The sequence below is a fragment of the Equus caballus genome, chromosome 5 (genome assembly GCF_041296265.1).
Source record: "Equus caballus isolate H_3958 breed thoroughbred chromosome 5, TB-T2T, whole genome shotgun sequence".
NCBI lineage: Eukaryota > Metazoa > Chordata > Mammalia > Perissodactyla > Equidae > Equus > Equus caballus.
The window spans coordinates 18,046,949-18,067,977 of NC_091688.1; the positions used below are offsets into that span (position 1 = coordinate 18,046,949).

The 21,029-nt window shown below is 40.7% G+C and overlaps 1 protein-coding gene across 3 annotated transcripts in view; it reads left to right on the forward strand.

Moving 5' to 3' along the window:
* RGL1 (ral guanine nucleotide dissociation stimulator like 1) overlaps window positions 1–21,029 on the forward strand; it is a 239,652-nt gene that overhangs the window by 182,377 nt on the left and 36,246 nt on the right. For all 3 annotated transcript variants that reach the window (XM_005609783.4, XM_001490415.6, XM_005609782.4), the window contains 4 exons: window positions 11,934–12,118; window positions 15,231–15,355; window positions 16,796–17,011; window positions 20,503–20,606. In XM_005609783.4, coding sequence (XP_005609840.1) covers window positions 11,934–12,118; window positions 15,231–15,355; window positions 16,796–17,011; window positions 20,503–20,606 — 630 coding nt within the window. The remainder of the gene's footprint in view (window positions 1–11,933; window positions 12,119–15,230; window positions 15,356–16,795; window positions 17,012–20,502; window positions 20,607–21,029) is intronic.

Below are 21,029 nucleotides of genomic sequence, written 5' to 3' on the forward strand. Positions count from 1 at the left end.
CACCTTCTCCATTTCATACGTAACACGTTGAACGTTTCTCGATCATCCCCGAGTTCTGGCATGTGAGGTAGCAATGATCGAAGGCATCCTGATGGCTGATGGATGTGTAGGAGATACGGCTATGTGGCAGTTCTCAATGGGGCGATTTTGCCCCCAGAGGACATTTGGCATATTTGGAGAAATTTTGGTTGTCTCAACTTGGTGGAGGGGCGCTGTTGGCATCTAGTGGGTAGAGGCCAGGATTGCTGTGAAACGTTCTACAGTTCACAAGACAATCTCCCTTCCCCCCCAGCAAAGACTCTAAATGTCAATAGTGCCAAGGTAAGAAACATCGAGTGATGAGGTTGCAGCTCTCAAGTGAAAACTGTCTTTATTTATGAATATCTAAATATATGTAAAAATAGGACTATGCTTATTTGGAAATTTATTTATTCATGTCCTTTCTTATAATTAGGGGAATCAAATACTGAGGTGGCCCAGGAGCCAGCCTCATGGAAGGTAAAGGACCCAGATAAGCAGTCTGGAGAACTCAGATTCGTTACCAGCCATATGACCAAGTCACTTGACCTCTCTCAGGTTCAGTTTCTGTACCTGAAAAATGAGTGTTTGGAGTCTGTGATCTCGGAGGTCCTTTCAAGTTTAATGATGTCTAGGATAAAATTTATTTGGATTTTTCTTCATCTTTTTAAAAATGAACATGAATATCAGAAACAGAAATGTGGTCCAAATATTATATTGAATTTTTGAGAGGTTCCCTTGACTGCTTTTCTCTGTTGGAAAGGCTCTGTAACCAGTTTTGATAAAATAGGAAGAAAACATAGACAGCTTATTTGACTTGCTTGTTATTAATCGTGACATCACAACCACTCACTGTGATCATAAATAAAGAGATGAGCTCAAGCATTGTATTGTGGGATGAGGCGGAGAGTGGCAAAATGCCCACTGTTTTCCTTTGCTGCGAATCTGTCTTCTTGTGATTTCAGGTGGGAAACAGACGGCAGGAATTCAGTGATATTCTAAGAAGTAAACATCCTGTTTTAAGGCAGATGCATTCAGTTTTGCAGACCTGGGGTGGGGTGGGGGTGGGGAATCCCTGTTGGGTTTGACCGCGAACAGAAAAATGCTCAACTATTGTTTGGTTTTTCAGTTTTTGATGTAGAGCATAGAGCAAAGCTTACATTTCATGCAGGCTCCCAAGTCCCAAGAGTAGTCTTTCCTGTATTTCTAAATATGGATCTAATCAACCTGTCAGAGGATAAGAGGACTTCAAAGAAGGAAAATGTGGAAATACCGATGAAACAGACAGCATGAAAGATTGGTTTCTGGTGTCTTGGACCACAACGGCTAGTGTTCTTCATGAATTTCAAAAAGTATCAGATTTTGCCGTGACTCCCACTTGTGATTCCAGTCCCCAGTGTGCCCAGTTCAGGCTTTGTGCCGTATCGAGAAACTTTATAGTTAATCTGGCTAAAACAAGAATTCCTTCAGTTGCAAGGAATTCAACTTCCAAGGCTTCTAGATGTTGGAATCTTTGCCACACAGTGATTTCTGACGTTAGCACAAGACTGATGTGTGTAGTAAGGCGTGCCGTGTTTATTTCTCCACTCCCTAAACTCGCCACTGTTTCGAAATTCTTCATTCTACCTGTGCTCTTTTCCTCCGTCCTGCAGATGTTTTTACATGATAAAATGCTGTCTATTTAGAATCATGAAATCTGAGCCAGATGGAAAAAGGAAACTTTCCCTAGTGCAGATTCATTACAATCAGTGAACTCAGAAGCAAAGAGAATGTAAAGAAGGGATATTGACCATACGGAGCCCTGACACCGTGAATCTTCATTCTCTGAAATGGATCTGAGATTAGAATATCTATCTATCTATACATAATTTTATTTATGTATAAATAAATGACACATTTTTATTTCTTTCCTTTAATGACTATTATAATATTGAAGTACCTTCTGTTTCCTTTTCTTTAATTGGCTCTCATCAGTTTCCTCCTGGAATGCCATGTTTTATTTTCTCAAACTCTTTACCATAGCAATGCTTTACATTGTTGAAATCTTTCTGCTTTCATCGTCACACATTCAGATGATATGAATGTCATTCTTGTAATCTTTTCCCGGAAGTTGTAAATAGCGACACCAGATTTTAGCCCCTGGTAAAGAGTCATATAAATAGTAGTAATCCAAGGCATTGGAAACATTTTAAAGAAGAGGAAGATGAGTTAAAGAAAGTTGGCTTTGATTTTTTAATGCCTGGGAAACTTAACAGTGGAAAATGTTAAAAAAAATCTTCCCAGAGAGCTTGCAATCAATATTCATCCCAGTAAATTCAAATACCCTAAGAAGGCAATTGAAATTAATCTGAGTGATTGTAAGAAACATGGGAAAAGAAAGAGGGGGTAAAGAACAGAGCAAAAATAAGATTTAAAACTCCAAATTTAGAAGAATTAAAGGCTATAGTGTGAAAGGAATATTTTTAAAAAGTAAAAGTAAAACAAGAAATGGAGAAATAATATGCTACATAAAAGAGCCAATGTATTGTCTTTAAAACATCCATCTGGATAAAGACAAATAGAAATTATAGTTTTAAAAGTCATTGAAATCTTGAATCAAAGTTGTGCATTTAAAGGAAGAGAGTAGGCTTCCGAGCAGAAATTACTTTTCTAATAATAAAGGAGGAGTCAGACAATATCAATAATCAGCAATTTGGAAAGAAGAAAAATCAGTCACCTGAGAATCTCCTGAGATTTTGTACATGTTAGAGAAAGGTAAACAGACATCACAACCAGACTCCTTGATTCATTCACTCTGTAGCCCCGGAGTTGATGACAATGGCGATGCCAACATCACCAGTGTTGCCACCTCCACTGGCTACAATTTGTGGTGTGCCTACTACTGCAAGGCATTCTGCTTGGCACTTTCTATCTTCTCTTACCATCACAGATAGACTGTGAGATATTGTGCCCATTTTATAGGTGTGTAAACTGAGGCTTGAGAAAAGTTATGTACTTTGACTAAGATCAAGCAGCTGGTTAAGTGGAGGTGTTTGAACTCAGGTCCAGCTGACTCTGAGACCTGAACTTCTTACCATTTTGCTCTCAAGCCTGCCATTTCAGAAAGAGCTTTGGGATCTGAGGGCCTCATGATTCCCACCCCCTCCCACACACACACACAGTGGCCTGTATCACAGCAATAGCGCTGCAGACAGAAGCACAGGATGAACTAGGGTGTAGTATCACTGCGTGGCTATTGTTTTAGCTTGTTAGTGTTCTGAGATCTTTCAGTTTGGGATTCTCTCCTTTTTTCTGTGTTGTTTTGCCTGGCTTTATTATTGAATGAACACCCTGAGCAAGGTCCCCAAACAGCTGTTAGAAATGTAGAAGTTAGACTTGTTTCCTGGGGAAGGAGATGGGTGGCAGGACGTGAGGAAAGAAGAAGGAAGACCAGATTGGTCAGGCCCATCCATCTGAGTGCCTGCTTCCTGTTCTTGCTGCCTGGTAGCATCTGTCATTACCAACGGAAACGCCATTCTAATGGTGAGAACTATAGAAGGCCTCAGCAATTTTTTCATTAGAGGCCTATTTATAACATAAAAACTCCCTTCTCAGACCATGAGGAATTGGAGAATAGTGAGTTATTGAGGTCCCGGAAAAATAATTTTGTTGAGTGTCAATGTCCCTTTCTAATAATAATGGCTAGAATGCATTGACTGCTTAGCAGGAATAGTCCCTGTGTTAACTGCTGTGTATTCTTTTAATATTCTCATAATAACTGTGTATTATTATTCCCATTTTACAGATGGGAAATCTGAGACAGAGAGGTTAAGGAGCATGTCCAAGGTCATCCAATGAATAAGTGAAAGAGCTGTAATTTAATGCAGGCCTTAACCTCTATACCATGTGGCCTCTACTTGTTTCCCTGGGAGAAAAATGAGAATATTTTTCTTAAGTACTTAGTCTGGACCCTCTTGTTTGTCCTTTTTTTTTTTAATTAAGATGTTTTTTATAGCAGTTTTAGATTTATATCAAAATTAAGCAGATAGTAGTGGGTTCCCGTCTACCTCCCTCACAGTTTTCCCTATTATTAACTTCTTACATTCATATAGTACATTTGTTATAATTAACGCACCACTATCGGTACATTATTCACTAAAGTCTATAGTTTATTCAGATTTTCTTATTTTTACCTAGTGTCCTTTTTCTGTTCCAGGATCCCATGCAGGATACCACAGTTCACTTAGTTGTCATGTCTCCCTAGGCTCCTCTGGGCTGTGACAGGTTCTCAGACTTTTCTTGTTTTTGATGACCTTGAAGATTTTGAGGAGTACTTGTCAGGTAGATTGTGGTATGCCACTTTATTGGAATTTTTTTCATAATTAGACTGATATTTTTCTCATAATTAGATGGAATTTATGAGGTTTAGAGAGGAATATCACGGAGCTAAAATGCCATTCTCATCATATGATATCAAGGATGCATACCATCAACACGATTTGTGCCTTGTGATTTGCTGTTGGGCTTGATCACTTGGCTGATTTCAGATTTCTCCACGGAAAACGTCTTCTTTCCCTTTCTGTCCATTCTGTATGGTTTGGAAGGAAATCACTGTGCACAGCCCACACTTGAAGAGTGGGGAGTTAATGCTCCCCTCTTTTAGGATGAAGTATCTACTTACTTTGTTTGGAAAACTTCTGCATGGGAGCTTTGTCCGCCCCTTTTGTTAATTTAGTCAGTCATTATTTGTATCAGTGGAGACTCATGGATGTTTCCTTTATGCTTTGGGTTGCAGCACAATGCTTTATTTATTTTCTTCCTCAGACTGTTCTAGTTTTGGCCAGTGGGAGCTCTTTTGGTTGACTCCTGTGTCACTTTGACATAACTCCTATCATTTGTTTGCTTGAGCTCTTCCTTCCTTTATGGCACAATGAGCTGCTCTAGGCTCATCTTGTGTATTTCCTGCCCCAGTCCTAGAATCAGCCACTTCTTCAAGGAGACCTGGTTCTTTTTATTGAAGAATGGTGTGAGAAACCAAGATCTGGGTGCTAGGTGTGCTCATTGCTACTGGTGTGTCATTTCTTTTAGGCCCTCCCAGCTGACAGGGCTAGGAAATATGTATGTATGCTAATTATGTAAATACACATATCTATAAATGTTTCTAGGTATAGCCGTCTGTATCTGTATTATGCTAAGCATGAGTTCTTGTTGAAGTCTCCAACTCTAATCCATTACCACAAGGATCATTCTAGCCTCCGCCCTTGCTTATTTGTAAATTCTCTCTCCAACAGTGAGAACACTGGCTTCCACCATCTGCCATTCATTATAATGTATAGCAGTATCAGAATTGTTAACTTGTACTCCTGTGGAAAACAACTTTATCAACTAGAGTACAGTGCTTATGCGTGGTTCCTTTTGCCTTTAGTCTTTAAAGACTGCAATTCTTTTTTAAAATAATAAAAACAGCTGATATTTTTGGAGCACTCAGTATGTCCTAGGAATTATTCTAAATACTTTACATCTCGTGTCTCCTTTAGGCCTCACAACAACTCTAGGAGGAGGGATCTGTGGTTATACTCATTTTAAAGATGAGGAAGCTGAGGCATAAAGTGGGTAGGTTACAGATGCTGAGCCACAGAACCAGCATCCCAGTTAGTCTGACTCTGGAGACTGTGTTTAGCCACATTGGCTATGCTGCTTATGAAAAGTGGGCGTTTAGGAGCCCTCTTAGTTTTTTCCTCTTCAAACAGAATGCAGTCACTGATACACTGAGGAAGGTTTGGTGATAGGGAGTTAAATCTATGCACGATAATTCTCTTCAATTTCTGTAAATTACCTTCAGATGCCAAGGCCTACGCCTGTAGTTTGGGAATGGAAGACAGGTGTGTAAACACCCTTGCCTTTGGGTAATTGATTTCAGGTTCCTCTGCATCTACTCTTGGCCCTTTCCACCTGTATTTACTTTGTATTTCTGTGTGTCCTTCCTCTCACAATCTTTCTCTTCCTTCTCCTTGCTTTGGACCCTTTCTCTTCTTTAACTGCCCCATGGCTCCTCACTGGGTTCCATGCCCTGTGCTCGCCTTCTGGTGCTTAGCTCTGACTCTGGCTTTGCTTTCATTTATTTCCCTGGACCTCTCTTAATTCCTCTTTCACTTTCCCTCCCAGTGTTCTAATCCGTACTCACGACTAGTACCAAAATGTACAATGGAAAGTACAAGAAAATAATGCAAGATGACCTTGACAAGTCCAGAGAATAATGTTTCCGTGCTTTCCAGGCCTTTTCAGAAAAAAGGGGGAAAAAATTTCTGTATCTTCCTTTGTTCTTTCTCTTCTGGAAAACCATCTAGCTAGAGGTCTCAGAGGCAGCCTCTATCTGGCAGCCTTCCCTGAGACAGAGGAAAACTGCTGTGTTTTCTAGGAGAAAACAGAGTTTTCTTGTTCTCAGGAGAACAAGGTGGAGGGTCTAGCTTAGAGTTGATGTCAAGGTTGACTTTGCCTTCTTTCCCTGAAGGACAAAGTGCACTGGCTCCCCCCTCAAGGCATGGCGGTGTCACAGGCCACATTGCTTCAAGGCCCGCCCTCTGCAAGATCTTCTTACCTTTTCATTATCTGTGGTAGGAAAAGATCTAATTGGTGAAGAGTATCCTAGAATAGAAAAACATTTTGCTGCTTTTTAAAAATGGTTTCATGTCTTATCTTCTGCTGATGATTAAGTAACAATAAGTTATTATCTCAAATAGATTTCTGGGGAGAGAAAAGAGCTCTAAATGAACAGAGTTATTCTTTTTGTAATGGTAATCTTATTTCTTGGCTTGGAAGTTACACGTCATGGGAGAGGTGACTTCATACCTAGAAAATTTTTTATTAAACCTTTTACCGATTCTGGAGTATTTTACTACCTATGGGATTTTAATATAATTTAATACATTTACCTTAAAATCCCTGTATGCATTAAAAAACCTGTGATTTGAGCATAATAGCAGCCTAAATGCTCACCTCAGTCATTGCATGCCTGAAGGTCCCCAAGTCTGGCTAGAAGTTTTGTACTGTTTCCGTGTACCTCTGGCTAAGGCATCTGTCTAGTATCTTCAGCCAGGTATTAAATGTGATTTCTGTTTAGCTAAGAAATCAAGTGAGCAAATCTCATTGTGCTCCATTCCTCCCCTCTCTTCTTACTCTTTAAACAGGTCTTTATGTCCCTTGAAAGTGTTTTGCTCTCTCTCACCTCAGGACCTTTGCTTATGCTGTTGCCCCAGAGTCTTCATCCCACTAATTCTTCCTTATCCTTAAAATCTCAGCTTTAACATTATTTCCTCAGGGAGGCCCTCCTTGAAGCCCTGATGAGGTTCGCTCTCTCTGAAGGTAAATCCTTCTATGGGATCCTAGGCTCCCCTAATGTGACATTCATCACACAAATAGTTTTTTTGAATATGGAAAATAAAGAGCACTCAATAAATATGAGTTTAATTAATGAATGAATTCTTCCCAGGAGTCTGTTTTCCTAGAGGGAAAAGTCTTAGAAGTTGTGTCAGTTGTTTCCACACATTATCTGGACGTGTCATTCTTCCCCTACACACCATTGCAGTAGGAGGAAAAGGGTCACATACCACAAAGTTTTGCACGTTGCCAAGAATGCCTGCGGTAGAAAAAGCCACCTTGACTGTCCCCTCTGCTCTCAGGTTGGGGCCCCTGCCCCTGGCCCCACCTGACCTGCTTACTCAGATATACGTTCCCCCTTGGGGCTGAGGGGCTTTGTTCTGGAACCCACCAAAGATTGCCTTGAAAAAGGAGGTCATGGACTGGCTTTTCTCTTTACTGAGTTTAGATTATGTCACAATCTTAACCTTTCCCTTTGGTTTCAGATTACTTCTTCAGTCTTCACAAGTCATTCAAGAAGCGTGCCTTGTGGTTTATGTTACAATTTGATGTCCCTGAATTGATCTGTCCTGAGGAGGGGTGTGTGTGTGTGTCTCTAATATTTGTTCACAGTGATTGTCTCCCTCTAGCAGGCTTCCAGCAGGCCTGGAGCCACATGTCCTGTGGCTTGTATTCTATGTCATTCTTTCTGTTATAAGGGGCACATCCTTTGAGTTGATTTTCCTGAGTGCTAATTGGTTTTCGCTGAGCCATTTCCCCTTTTTCAGTCTCTTCCCTTTGTGACTTATGGCAAGTAGTTTTAAGACTGCTAACATTTAGGTTTCTCTCCAGGTATCTTGAAATGTCCTTATTGACATTATGTCATTTGAAATCACAACTGATCAGTGTCATGTAGATGAAGGCAGGTATTATTATGTCTCTTATCCAGAGAGGGGTCAGTGGAGTTAGGCGACCTCTCCAACGCCCTTCTTTCACAGGTGGCACAGCAAGGGTGAGAATTAGGTTTTTCTTCTCCAGTCTCCTTTCTTGTTCTGTGTGCAGAGCCAAGTAGCTTCTCTAGTTTAACAGTCACACCTTTCCTGTAAGTTTGTGACTTTAAACCAGGATTTTCCTTCAGTATTACGATTCTTTACATCTTCCCAACTAACCACTTCTGGTTAGTATGTAAGTTAGATCTTAGGAGTCGAGCCAGGAAGGGTAAAATGGAAAAACCATTGGCCAGTAATCCTGTTGTTTCTGTCATGATTTTGTGATGTTGCTTTCCTTTTTGAAATCTTAAGAGTTTCACATTTTATCTGCTTCTTAGTCTATCAAGCATGGCAAGTTTCTTCCCAGGACTGGCAAACATAAAGCTACTGCGAGCTGTGGGTATGTGTCCAGGCCTTTCCGGAAAGCCTCCCTGCCTGGCGTGCTGATAAACGCTCTGTTGATAGGAGAGCAGGGGCCTACTCTCTGCTGGATTGTGCTGTTTGTGTATGCCTCCCTTTTCTTCTCTTTCTTCTTCCTCCTCTGCCTTCATTCCTCTTTCGAGTGAAATGCTTTTTCTAGCTAATTCAGTGTCTGGGTTTGTAGGGAAATTTCAAAGCCATCTTAGGCTAAGCTGTGTGAAAGGCACTGTGACAGAGAGTCAAATGGGTAGATTACCAGAGCTGGTTAAAAACATCAGACTGAGGAAGACAAAATGTGCACCTAGAGGCAAGTCCAGTCTGGACTAAGGTCCCCCTTCAGAACTCCCCCAAGCCTTCTGAGCTACAACTCGCCATGGAAGTAAGTTCTGTATAACGGGCCCTTTAGAAATACACAAGTACGCGGAGATGCAAACGAGGATACACATTTTGTAACTATAATTGTGAGAACCTGAAAATAACTGAAATACCTGCGCACTAGTAGAAGAATACTTACATTAATTATGGTGCATCCATGCAATTACAAGATTCTCATGTAATCCTGAGAAAGTAAGATCTAGAGGTAGTGATTGGAGAGGTGTCTGTAACATACTATTCAGTGGGAAAAGAAATCTGTGTTGGTTTCTATATACATATTGTATCTATCCATATATACGTGGATACATATCCATAGAGGAGTCTAGAGGCTATACTCCAAACTGTTAGCAGAAATTCATGAGAATAGGATTAGAGTGAAGGGAGAGTAAATGTTTTGCTGTTTTAGTGTATAAGCATTTGTAATATTTACTTTTTTGCAGTAAATCATCAGTTTTGTAATTTTAAAACTAACAATTATGGGGAGTAAAGGAGTAAATGATATATTAATGTCTTTTAATATATGCCTTTTCCCTGTCATTTTGAATTTCTGCCTGGGTTCTCAGTGATGAAACCCTGAGGGGTCATCAGGGTCATTGGGTCGCTGGTCTTGTTGTTAGGTGATGCTGTCTTCGATTTTTATTGTGTGATGTGAATTATCGTCTGTATCTGTTTCTCCATCAAGGTCATCAGCAGAGTATTCTCTCACTGGACTATTAAGACATATTAACTGAGTAGCAGTACTAGTTAAGTTAGTCCACCCTCCTTTTGAGATGTGCAAAACTGTTCTGTAAGAGTCAACCTGATGTAAGCAAATGTCAGATTTTCCTGTGTTCTAGGCCGCCACCTGACTTCCGTGCCTACCACAGTTCTGGGCTTAATGCTTGTCAGGAAAGAAGGGAAATTATTCAAAGAAAAAGTCATATTCCTTATAAAAATGAAATATTAGAATGCCTCTCCGTCATGTTCTTCTTCATGGTATTTGGTTTTGGTGAAGAAAGGAGAAATAATGAATGCTCTATCTGGGCTCTCAAAAAATAGAATGCCATCAATTTTGGAGATGGGGGTTAGAGTTTCAATATATGAATTTGGGAAGGACACAAACATTCATACGTAACAGATGATGTAACAAGTGAACCAAGTAGTAAAAGTCCATTAATTTCATCTTACTCATGTTTTCAATTAATCCCAGAGCCCAGATTAATTTCTCCTAGCTTTCTGGAAGGGAATGAAACTTTTGTTTATCTTTTTAATCTGGACTGAAGATTTAGAGAATATTGAATTATTTCTACGGTTTTAAGTTCCAACTTTCATTTGATGGTTTTATGTCATCTATTTCTGATGTAGGTATGTGAATGTTATAGTTCCAAATGCCTTCATGTCCACATTAGTGAAACAATGATATGCACAGCAGTGAAAACAGTGAATGAATTTATTTTCTTTCTGCTTGTACTTCAATTCCAAAAGTTAAGCAGTAAATTGGCTTTAGTTGTATTTATGCTTTGGTCATAGTCCAGCTCCCTGGTATGAAATTGGGACGTAGGAAATTTAGACACACCTGTGAAAACCCAGACTGCAGTTTCACATAGATGGATAATAATACCTTTTAGTCTCTTTTCAGTTGGTTAACTAAGTAAATAATATGTTTGAAGTATAATTAGATGATCATTTTAAATTTTGCTAAAAAAATTTTTTCAGCTGAAAAACTTTAGTTAGGTCTGTAGTTAAAACGAAGTGTCACATTGCTGTCAATAAAACCTGCATTGATTAATTTATAGCCCCTATCATCTTCTCCAGCCATCGTCAATGTATTTATATACCTTGGCCGTGAGGGCAGCTAGTCATTAATGAGGCAAAGTACCATGTTCCCCATGGTACACAGTTCAGCACGTCTTCTTTGAATATTTTTGTATCTTTTTTTTCAGTCAGTTGTTTTTCTCTTCCGTTGAGTGAGGGGCTGCCCCTAAACTAGAGACAGCATGCTCGTGTTATTAGTGACATGTCTGGAGGGGGCTGTGCACACACAATGGCCCTGTCTCTTTTTGTGCACTGGACCTTGTTTCACCCAGGATGGACTCTGGTGCGGCATCAGAGGAAGTCACCTTCACAATGGCTTTGCGTATCATGTTTTTCTCCTTTACCTTTCAAAGACCTGACTTCCTTACTCATTCTCTCTCTCCCACTTGAAACATAGTCTCTTCTTGTAATTTGAGAAGAGAAAGGATAATTTTCTGAGGACATTTTTGGTTCTTATGCTGAAACCCTGACCATCTTTGTAAAATTAGATTTATGCATTTATCTTTTCCAAACCTAGGCACTTCTTTCATCAGGTGGATTGCTGGTCTACTGTCAGTCAGTTATTTCCTAAAATGTTAGGACAGTAGGTTTTGTGGTCTCTGATTTGAGTGAATCCAGGATTGGAAGCACATAATCTTGTTGTGCACAGATTGCTTTGAAGTTGCTTCAAGCCTCACTAAATCTTCTGCGTGTTTTTTCCTGCCTTGTGTGGGTTTTTCCAGTTTATGGTCTGTTTTTTTTTTTTTTTTTTTTTTTGTAAACTTATCAATCTTTCCCCTTGCTCTCCAACCACCATTTTGTTATTTTAAATAATAAAATGTATCAGCTTGTTTTCAAGTGCTTTAACTTCATCAACATTGCCGGGAACTTTCAGGTGAACTCTCTGTGGAGTACCTGCCTGCGTTTTCCTGGGGTGTGCCTGGCCTAGGTCCCCATGTCCCGGGCTTGTTTGGAGTCCCCACAGCCGGTCGGGTGCAGTGACCCTCCATTTCTGTTTCTCAGTGCCATCGCCTCGATCCTGAGGGCCTGGCTTGACCAGTGCGCAGAGGACTTCCGAGAGCCCCCTCACTTCCCTTGCTTACAGAAACTGCTGGATTATCTCAAACGGATGATGCCAGGCTCCGATCCAGAGAGAAGAGCACAAAATCTTCTTGAGCAGTTTCACAAGCAAGAGGTGGAAACCGACAGTAAGTACTTGCTTGGTTCCAGGGAAAAAGCTAGATTCTGATTCTGCGACCTCCATGTTGAGGACGTGTTCTCCCTGTACTTGATGAATGACCTTGGTTTCCCTCAGAAAGACAAGCTGCTGGCAATTGGTGGTGGGTGTAAAATTCTAAAGGTTATTGAAGTGCTGATTATAGAGCCTTAGAGTTTTGGAGCAAAGAGGGGGAATTTCAAGACCACCTAGTCTGGCTCCCTCATTTTATAGGTGAGCAAACTGTGGCTTAATGAGGTGAAGTAATTTCCTAGGCTTTCTTTTAATACCATAAAGAGGATGATCTTTTACCTTCCCTTGTCAACATGTACCATGCTGAACTTGAATTTACTTTTTATTTTCTGCCTAATGGCTTCTCCTTCTATCAAATGGGAACCCATTACGAACAACCACCCCCATTCAGCAGTCAAAGAATTAAATTCAGTTCTGCTGCTGCCCTCACCAAAGCTCGGAAAAGGTGTTTCTCCTTCAGCTAGAGAGCGTCACTGTAATCTGTCCGCTGCCAGGGCAGATTTCTGTCATTTAGCATCTCTGATGGCTTCATCAAAGGGAGTTTCTGTGGCTGTTTTTTCCTATTTGAGGAACTGACTGCCTTTTTTTCAAGGACAAAGCAAGGGCCACCACTGCAGGTCGAGGGCTGCTTGCAACTATCAGGCTTTGAAGAAAGTCAGAAAGAGGTTAGGACAGGCTTTTTCAGCATGACATCTTATCCCCTCGCTGGCGGCTGGGTGATGGTTGCCATGGCGGCTGACCCACTTGGAGCTTCTGACAGGCGTTTCCCTGAAGTGACGCCTGATTTCCTCAGTGAGGGAAGGGAAATGGTTCCTCAACACCGATAAGGGAAGCTGCATCAGCGCCAAAGAAAATATCCTTAAATTCCCCAACAGTACCTGTTGCATTTTTTATGTATGGGGGACCGGAGAGGGGAAAATGCAGTTGCATCATGAGAAGCGACTGCCAAGTGCTCTCTATCTCAGATGACTTCATCTGCCGGGAATGCTCGAATACCAGGGGCACTCCTCCAGCTGCTGGACCTCAACTCCCTTCAGGGCCTCCCCTCCTGTCTTTGTGCTGGAGTGGAAAATGCTGCGTTAGAGCCCAGCTCTCCCCATTGGGGCTGCCCCTGGCTCCAGGCCTAATTGGGGAACCGGTGGGACCAGTCGTTCATTGTTTCCAACCCGGGTCCTGGAAGGCAGAGCTCATTTGGCAGGCCGAGGCAGGGAGCAGTAGATTGCCTGACTTTGGAAAGGCTTTTAAGGCAGTACCCAAGAAGGCATTTTTTCTAAGTTTGGAAAATTTTAATCAAGAAAGCTCTAAACTCTCTGTTTATTAAGTACAAGAGTCGTTACTGAAAAGGAGTTTTAGGAGCTTGGTTCTCATGAGCCTGTTTCACTCCATTTTGTGCCGGCAAAAGCAACGAGCTCTCCTACATGTTTTTCAAAAGTAAAGTTTTGCTTCAAGGTTTTACTTACTTACCTCTGGAAGAGAGTCAAAGGCAGAAATTGTGAAGGCAGGGATAGGCCCCAGAGAGAAAGGACCACATAATCCTCATGCCTAGCAGCATCTAAGCGCACATCGGGCTGCTCTGAGTGTTTGCTAAACCAATGAGGAGATCAAGCCTTACCATGTACACTTTCTGGCTGAAGTGGGTCAGCCTCTGCATTGCAGAGTTATTGGGACAGATTTATTTAGTAGCTAGCAAGAGGGATGAAAGGCCCATTCTGAACCTATGTTTGGGATTTCAGATTTCGTATTCCTCCACTGAATGAGAGAGTACAGAGTTTTGTGGAGGAAAGGTAGTGAAGTCATGGGGTTTTAGATTTCTTTAACTCATGCCTGTTTGTGTCCCAGACTCTGGAGGCAGGCAGTGACCCCCTCCTACCTTCCCCAGTCGTAACTCAACCCCGTTTGCATCAGTACCTTCAACTCCAGGGTGAGGGGGCCATCCTTAAATCACATACACATCTCTGGAGTTGGCCTGTACCCACGTGGTGCCTCGACAGAGGAAGTGAAATAGGGTCCACTCTCAGAACCCCCTTCTCCCTAGAAAACTAAGAAAAGGCCATCCTACGAATCCCAAATGCCTAAAAGCCTCTTATTCTACAAAGAAAGAGAGAAAATACTTAAAATGGAAACATTCTGGGGGAGTAGTAACACACTGACTTAAATTTCTGCTTAGATATGACTGAATGCAACTAGGTCTTTTTCTTGAGAACAGGTTTAACAGGCAGGAGAGCAAGGCGTGTGAGGGGGCATGAGGTTGGGAAACAACCCAGGAATTAGAAAAAGGTTCCGGGGAAAGGGAGGTGGGGGTTCAAATAAAACTTCCTCCAATTCTACAGTCTTTCAAAATGGCGTCTGGAGGTCCTATTCCATGTACTGAGCTCTTCAGCTTTTGACTTGGAATCCTAGGTAGTGATGATAGCCTTCTTCTCCCTTCTTCAGTCTGTGCCCTGTATAATCTGCTAATTGATGATCTTAATCTATAATAAGGCTCAGGTGAATTTAATTTAAGTCTCTTCTACTGCTTCAGGCATCCTTAACTTTAGGTGGCAGCTGAATGCTGCTCCAAACATTTTGAGAATTCCAAGGACTGTCTGAGAATTCTGAGGACTTCTTCAGCATTTCTGCTACTAAAATGGCCCACTCTACTCCCCAAAGCCTAGCCTGACTTGATGCCCAATCCAGGCTTCTGGTTAAAAATGGTTGGGGTTTAGGAAGTAGTTGGATTAGTCCTTCAGCTGATCAGAGAGTTTGAGGGAGCCTCAGATGAGGGTAACTCCCTGAATATAAACCTAGCTTTGCTCTAGTCTTTGCCTAACCAGGCCCTGTCTTTGGCCTAGGAAGTAGGGGTTCGTCAAAGCGACAACATGAGGCCTCTGAACTTAATAAGAATCTAAGAACAAGCAGAGATTGCGAAGACCTCCATTTCACTCAGATCTATTATGCTTGCTGTTCTCTCCTTGTGGGTTTTCTGAAGGATTAGCCTTCTTCTTCCTAAATGGAAAGAGTTCAATTTGACTCTGTAAACAAGGTCATATACAATGGTACCAAATAACTAATTTTTTTGCCTCTGTGGACAGATGGATTTCCCAACACCATGTCCTTCAGCCTGGAAGAGGAAGAGGAACTGGAGGGTGGAGGGTCCGCAGAATTCACGTGCTTCTCAGAGGATCTGGTGGCAGAGCAGCTGACCTATATGGATGCAGTAGGTCTTCTCTTTGTGTCTCAGATGTGCTTCTACTTAAAAGGTGGGGAGGGACAGTCCTAGTGGCCTCGGGGAGGGCAGTGGGGTAATGTGAGTTAAGTCTTTTTGAATCCTTGAAAGAGGCTGTTCCTGTAAATGCAGAGTGAAGATGTGACTTGAATCAATCATTTGAATAATTCAGGCCTAAGCTCTTGCAGTCCTTGGTGAAGATGCTTTTTACTTGGCGCTCAATACACAAGGGGAAATAGGAATTCTAATCCTGGTGAAACAAAAATCTACCCTGTCCCGTGGGTATTTCTCTCCCTGTAGACTCGTAAATATTTCAAGATCTGAACTGTTTATTTGGAAGATTGTAAAGGGGTCAAAGTATAAATTAGGATAAAATAAATTCACTGAATCCGCATGTGACTGTATCTGGCAGCTCATTTCCATGTGTGCTTCTGGTACTTTTGAAGTTTGAATATTTTTGTTAACCGTACATATTTGATTGCATCAGTCACATTTCATAGCTTAATGTTAGCTGGTAAATACTAGTTGAAGAAGAGAGGACTGTTATAAATTATCGCAATGGTTTTAGCTCTTCTGCGCTTACCACTTCAGAAAAAGCAGCATAGAAAGTGGCAGAGTATTTCCATCTAGTGAACATTCAAATAAACTGTCAGAAGTCAATCAGACAGTCTGTGTAAAGCAAATCCTGTTGTTCTCTCTTTTACACAAACCCTTACACATCTTGTATTGAGTTGTTGTACAAATGAGATAGGATTTGTTCAACAAATTTGTTGGTGGTGTTGTTCCACAACTGACAGCATAAGAGAAACATGGGAAACTTCATCCCATCTTTCTTTTTTAGGCAAAGACCTGGAAACCGGGCTCTAAATTCTCCTTTCTTCCTTTTACTGTGTGACGTTGAATCGTTTTTCCTTTTATATGCTTCTTAACTGTCTTAATTTTAAATAACCTGAAATAGTGACATGGATGAATGTCACAGGTACTGTACTTCTGATTCACTTTTCCCGTGGTGATGGAGCATCCATATGCATTATCATTCATGATCATGAGTGCCCAGAACGTGCCATGGTTATGATTTGGAGGTCAAGATAATCTTAACCACTTCTTTTTGATTAGTAGTATAGATTTTTACCTGACTTTCCTTCAAAGACAGAAAAGTCAAAATGTTTTTGGTCACGTAATTTTTCTTTTGGTCATTATGTTCCATTTGTTCAGTTGAGCACATTTAGAAAGAACATGTAGGAGTTTTTGATCAATTAATATATTAATTATTCACTTTTGTCTATTGAAATGCACACTATGAGGCACATCAAGTAGAAAAGGATTATGGGTCCATTCACGAACTGCTGATTTACAGGTGATCCAGGTGATGTGCTTTGCCTTATGAAATGTCTTGTGCTGTCCTTAAAGTCAATTCATCTTTTGTTCTAGCAACTATTCAAGAAAGTAGTGCCTCACCACTGCCTGGGCTGCATTTGGTCTCGAAGGGATAAGAAGGAAAACAAACACTTGGCTCCTACGATCCGTGCTACCATCTCTCAGTTTAATGCCCTCACCAAATGTGTTGTCAGCACCATCCTGGGCGGCAAAGAACTCAAAACTCAACAGAGAGCCAAAATCATCGAGAAGTGGATTAACATTGCCCATGTAATTGTCTTTTTTACAGTATTCTTAGTGTTTAGTAGATATTGGAGATGACTTCATCACTCTGTTTAACTGGCTTATCCATTTGGTTGAAAGCCAATCAAAAGACCATGCGTGAGGGTTCACTGAGTTTTTGTCATTGTTATTGTTGTTCTTCCAGAATAAGAAGAAAAGTTGCCTTTCTTGACTTGGGAGCTTATTTATTTTTCCTCTTTAAAAAAAATTGGTCCCTTGCTTACTTCTTTCTGCTCGTGGGCCCCCACACTGCCTCTTCTCCAGGGTGAGACCTTCCATCTGCTTTTTCCTTTGTAGTCACAGACTGAGTGTCGATTCTGCCCAGTGTTCAGTAAATATAAACTGATGGTCTAAGTGTTAAACAGACTGCTCTTCAACCCAGAATGGTTGCCCACGTGCCCTTCTAGGACCTGGAAGCTTTATATCTTCTGCAGATTTGAAGAGCCGGTACCTTCTCAGAATCCTGAATCTCTTTTCTAAAGGGCTGAGATAGACTGATTGCACGTTACTGGGGCTTTTCTGAGGGCCTTATATCTGAAGTTGGAGGGGCAGAGTCTGTTCCTAGCCCTGAATGACATTCTGCTGAGTGTCAGTCTAGTCTCTTGAATCAGCTGCTTACATGCCATATGACCTTCACTTATCAGCGTCTTATTTCATGATTGAGAAAAAGTGGACAATATTCAGTTAGTTGGTCACCAAATATTTTAGGAGCTCCTAAAGGTGCATAAGCTACAATTTTATGTACTTTGGGGACATAGATAGTGTAAACACAATTTGGTCCACAAGAGCCTGTAGTCAAATAAAGAGACTAAGATATACTGGAATTATCTCAGCCTGGGCAGAAGAGGAGCAGGGCCATGGAGAGCAGTGCTGCAGAAATGGAGGAGGGAGGAATCACTTCTGACTGGGAGGGCCAGGGAGAGCTTCACGGTTAGGATGACATTTGAATTTAGCTTTGAATAATAGATAAAATTTTAGATATTTGAAGATTGGGGAAGATTTTTTTTTCTAGGCAGAGGACATTAAATCAGCAGAAACTACGTAATTAACAATGATTTTTGAAAAATAATTATTATTTAAATATCTTATTAGTCCATCTTCTGGGCTGTATGGGTCAACCTTCAACCAAAACATACTTTTTCTTTCTATCTCAATATATACTTTTTCATTAAGCCCCTATCTATAAAGCATAATGCTTAAACTTTCACATTCTCTCTTTTTTTTTTCCACATTCTCTTTTGTTGCCTTTGATTAGAGAGAAAAGTCATAATTGTGCCGGAGAATTTGCCTTATTTTGAGTTTTTAGCTGATGTGTTACCAGAGACTTCTTAGTATATGAAAAAAGTAAGAAATAAAGAATATCTCGTGCAACTTAGATTTCTGCTATTCTGAATTGAGCTTATTTCTCAACAAGTAAGAGCTACAAAGTTCTGATAGAGTGTGATCAAGCATAGAATTTCTCTTTCTTAGAATGAGGAGAAAATATTTTTGCCATAAATGTCATATCCTTTAATCCATTCAACTGCTTAGAAAGTCTATAGCAAGAATGTAGCATGTGTTTATATGACAGTGTGCCTCAAACAATGACTTTTTGTCTAAATTAAATATAAATTGTGCATTTATGCAATAATAAGAAATACAAGCTGAATAATTTGAGGTATATTCCAAATCCCATAGCACATGCTTAAATGCCAAGAGTCCTTACTCTTGGTGATGTAGTTTCCTATTATGGAGCATGTTGTGTCACTTAAAATTGTATAGAGTAACTAGTAAAATAATAAAATTCATAGGTGGTTTCCTGCCAAGATTTATTTTATTTTTTCCTGCATTAATCACAGTCAGTGTCTATTGAGAGGATGTTTGAAAAATAATAATAGTTTTGTATGCAGAAAATATTTCTGACCTAATATGACTGTATTTTCTTGGACAGCCTTACTGCTATGTTCTTACTTCTGTATCACATCTCCTGGAAGATACCTCCTTTCCTAGAAATGGAGCCAGATGCCTTTTGTACTCCTTTAAACCCTTAGCTTAAGCCTCTTTCTGAATAATGTGTTCCATATGTTTATTACAATTTGCATGAAATATCTGTGCCTGAGTTCCTTTATTTATTGCAAGTTTCCTGATTTTTAGAACATAACTTTGGGATTCTGAACCTTTGTTGAACCATGCTCTCATGGGCTTGGGTTTCCAGACTGACTATAATTCAGAGCTCTTTTGCTCGCTCGCTCGCTCTTTCTTTTTAAATAAGGAGAGGGCGTTGAGACATGCAAAGATAACGGCCATGACTTTTGTAAAATACTTTGACATATGCTCTAAGAAAACATTTGGGGGTTTGTTTGTTTGGCATAGTTTTAAGTAGCCAGATTTTGGCAGGCTAAGTTAGATAATGCACTTTTTCCTTCATATTCAGAATTAGCGCTGCTTCGTGACATGATCTTTTAAGCAATGTGCATTAATGCCCAACCACTCTGGGATCTCTGGCCCCAGATGTTCTCTACAAAGCCAAACCCGTGTTCACACGGTGTCCTCATTTGTGAACACTGGATGTATTATACTGCCAACGCCTGCATATGAAGCATCTCCTTTGACATAAGGCCTTGTCCACTCTCCCCATGTTGCCAAGAAGGGGACCCTCTCCCTGACTGCTTTGCTGTCCCTGCCATTCATTCAGCAGGACTTTGACTCCAAGGTCACTGGCTGCTGATGTTGTAGACTCCGTATGGTAGCCTAAGTTTTGAGATCAGAGAGCCTTTCTCCTTACCAAGAAAATGACACCGAGAATGTTTCCTGTTCTCTTTCTATTTTGTTTTAAAATGGTGCCAAAATGAATTTTATTTTAAAAGCGCAAGTTATTTTGGAAACATTGAGGTACCAAGGTGTTTCTGAATGTTTATGATTGTGCCACAAGCCAATTTGAAACCCAATGAATGTGTATAAAAATATTTCCTCTTGGCTAAGAGCATGAAAGCCAAAGTTCACCTTGTGGTGAATTTTTATTGCCAAGTTATATACCCCTCTTTAGACAAGAGTTGGTCATGAGATGTTCGATGCTATCTGACCTCAAAGTGGCTGCTGCCCGGTTCACTCTGTGGTCTGAAGGATACAGTGATCTTTCATGTGTATTTTTAGGGCGTCTGTGTGCTTTCAGCAGAAGAAAGTTTGCTTTCTCTAGCATAGCTGTGCAGACTCACCTCCATTCGTGTTTTTACTAGGAAAGCTGGAAACTATAAAACTGTAACAACAACGCAAAAAATATATTAAAGGGAGAAAAACAAGCCTTCAGTGCCAAAATCTATAAAGCGTTTTGGTGACTAGGGTGGGAGTAAGGAGCCACTTTTTGATGTTCAGTATTTGTACAGCTGCCTATTTAGTGGTAAGAATTCATAGCAGCTGCGATACCTCTAAAACAGGAAACCACCAACTCACTGTATTATTGATATTAAATGCCTTTTATGTTTTAATCACTCTCCATACAGGAATGTAGAATCCTGAAGAATTTTTCCTCCTTAAGGGCCATCGTTTCGGCACTCCAGTCCAATTCCATCTATAGGTTAAAAAAGACTTGGGCTGCGGTCCCAAAGTAAGTTCCCAAGTGCTCTGCTTTCTCTACCTGGGGTGATTAGTTGCTGTTTAAATGGTGCGGGTCCTCACCTTCAAAGCTCATATCATGTAACTAGAGAAACATATTCTAAAGCCTTTGTTTCAGGCGGGGGGCATTTTACGCGTAATCATTAATGAGTTTTGAGGCGGGAGTGCTGCAGAAATCACACTCATTCTCATATGTGCCAAAGCCAAGACTGTTGACTTTTGGGGTGACTTTAAGGATGTGCTTATTATCTGGATTTTGAGGGATAAGGTTGTGGCAGGATGAAGTTACAGCAATTTGCCATTCCTTCTGGTTATTTTTCAACCACATTCCAAAGTCCTAAGCTATCCCAAGACATGAGGGAGAATGTGTGCAGACAGGACATTAGTTCTTACTGTTCAGCAAGAACCCCTTTAG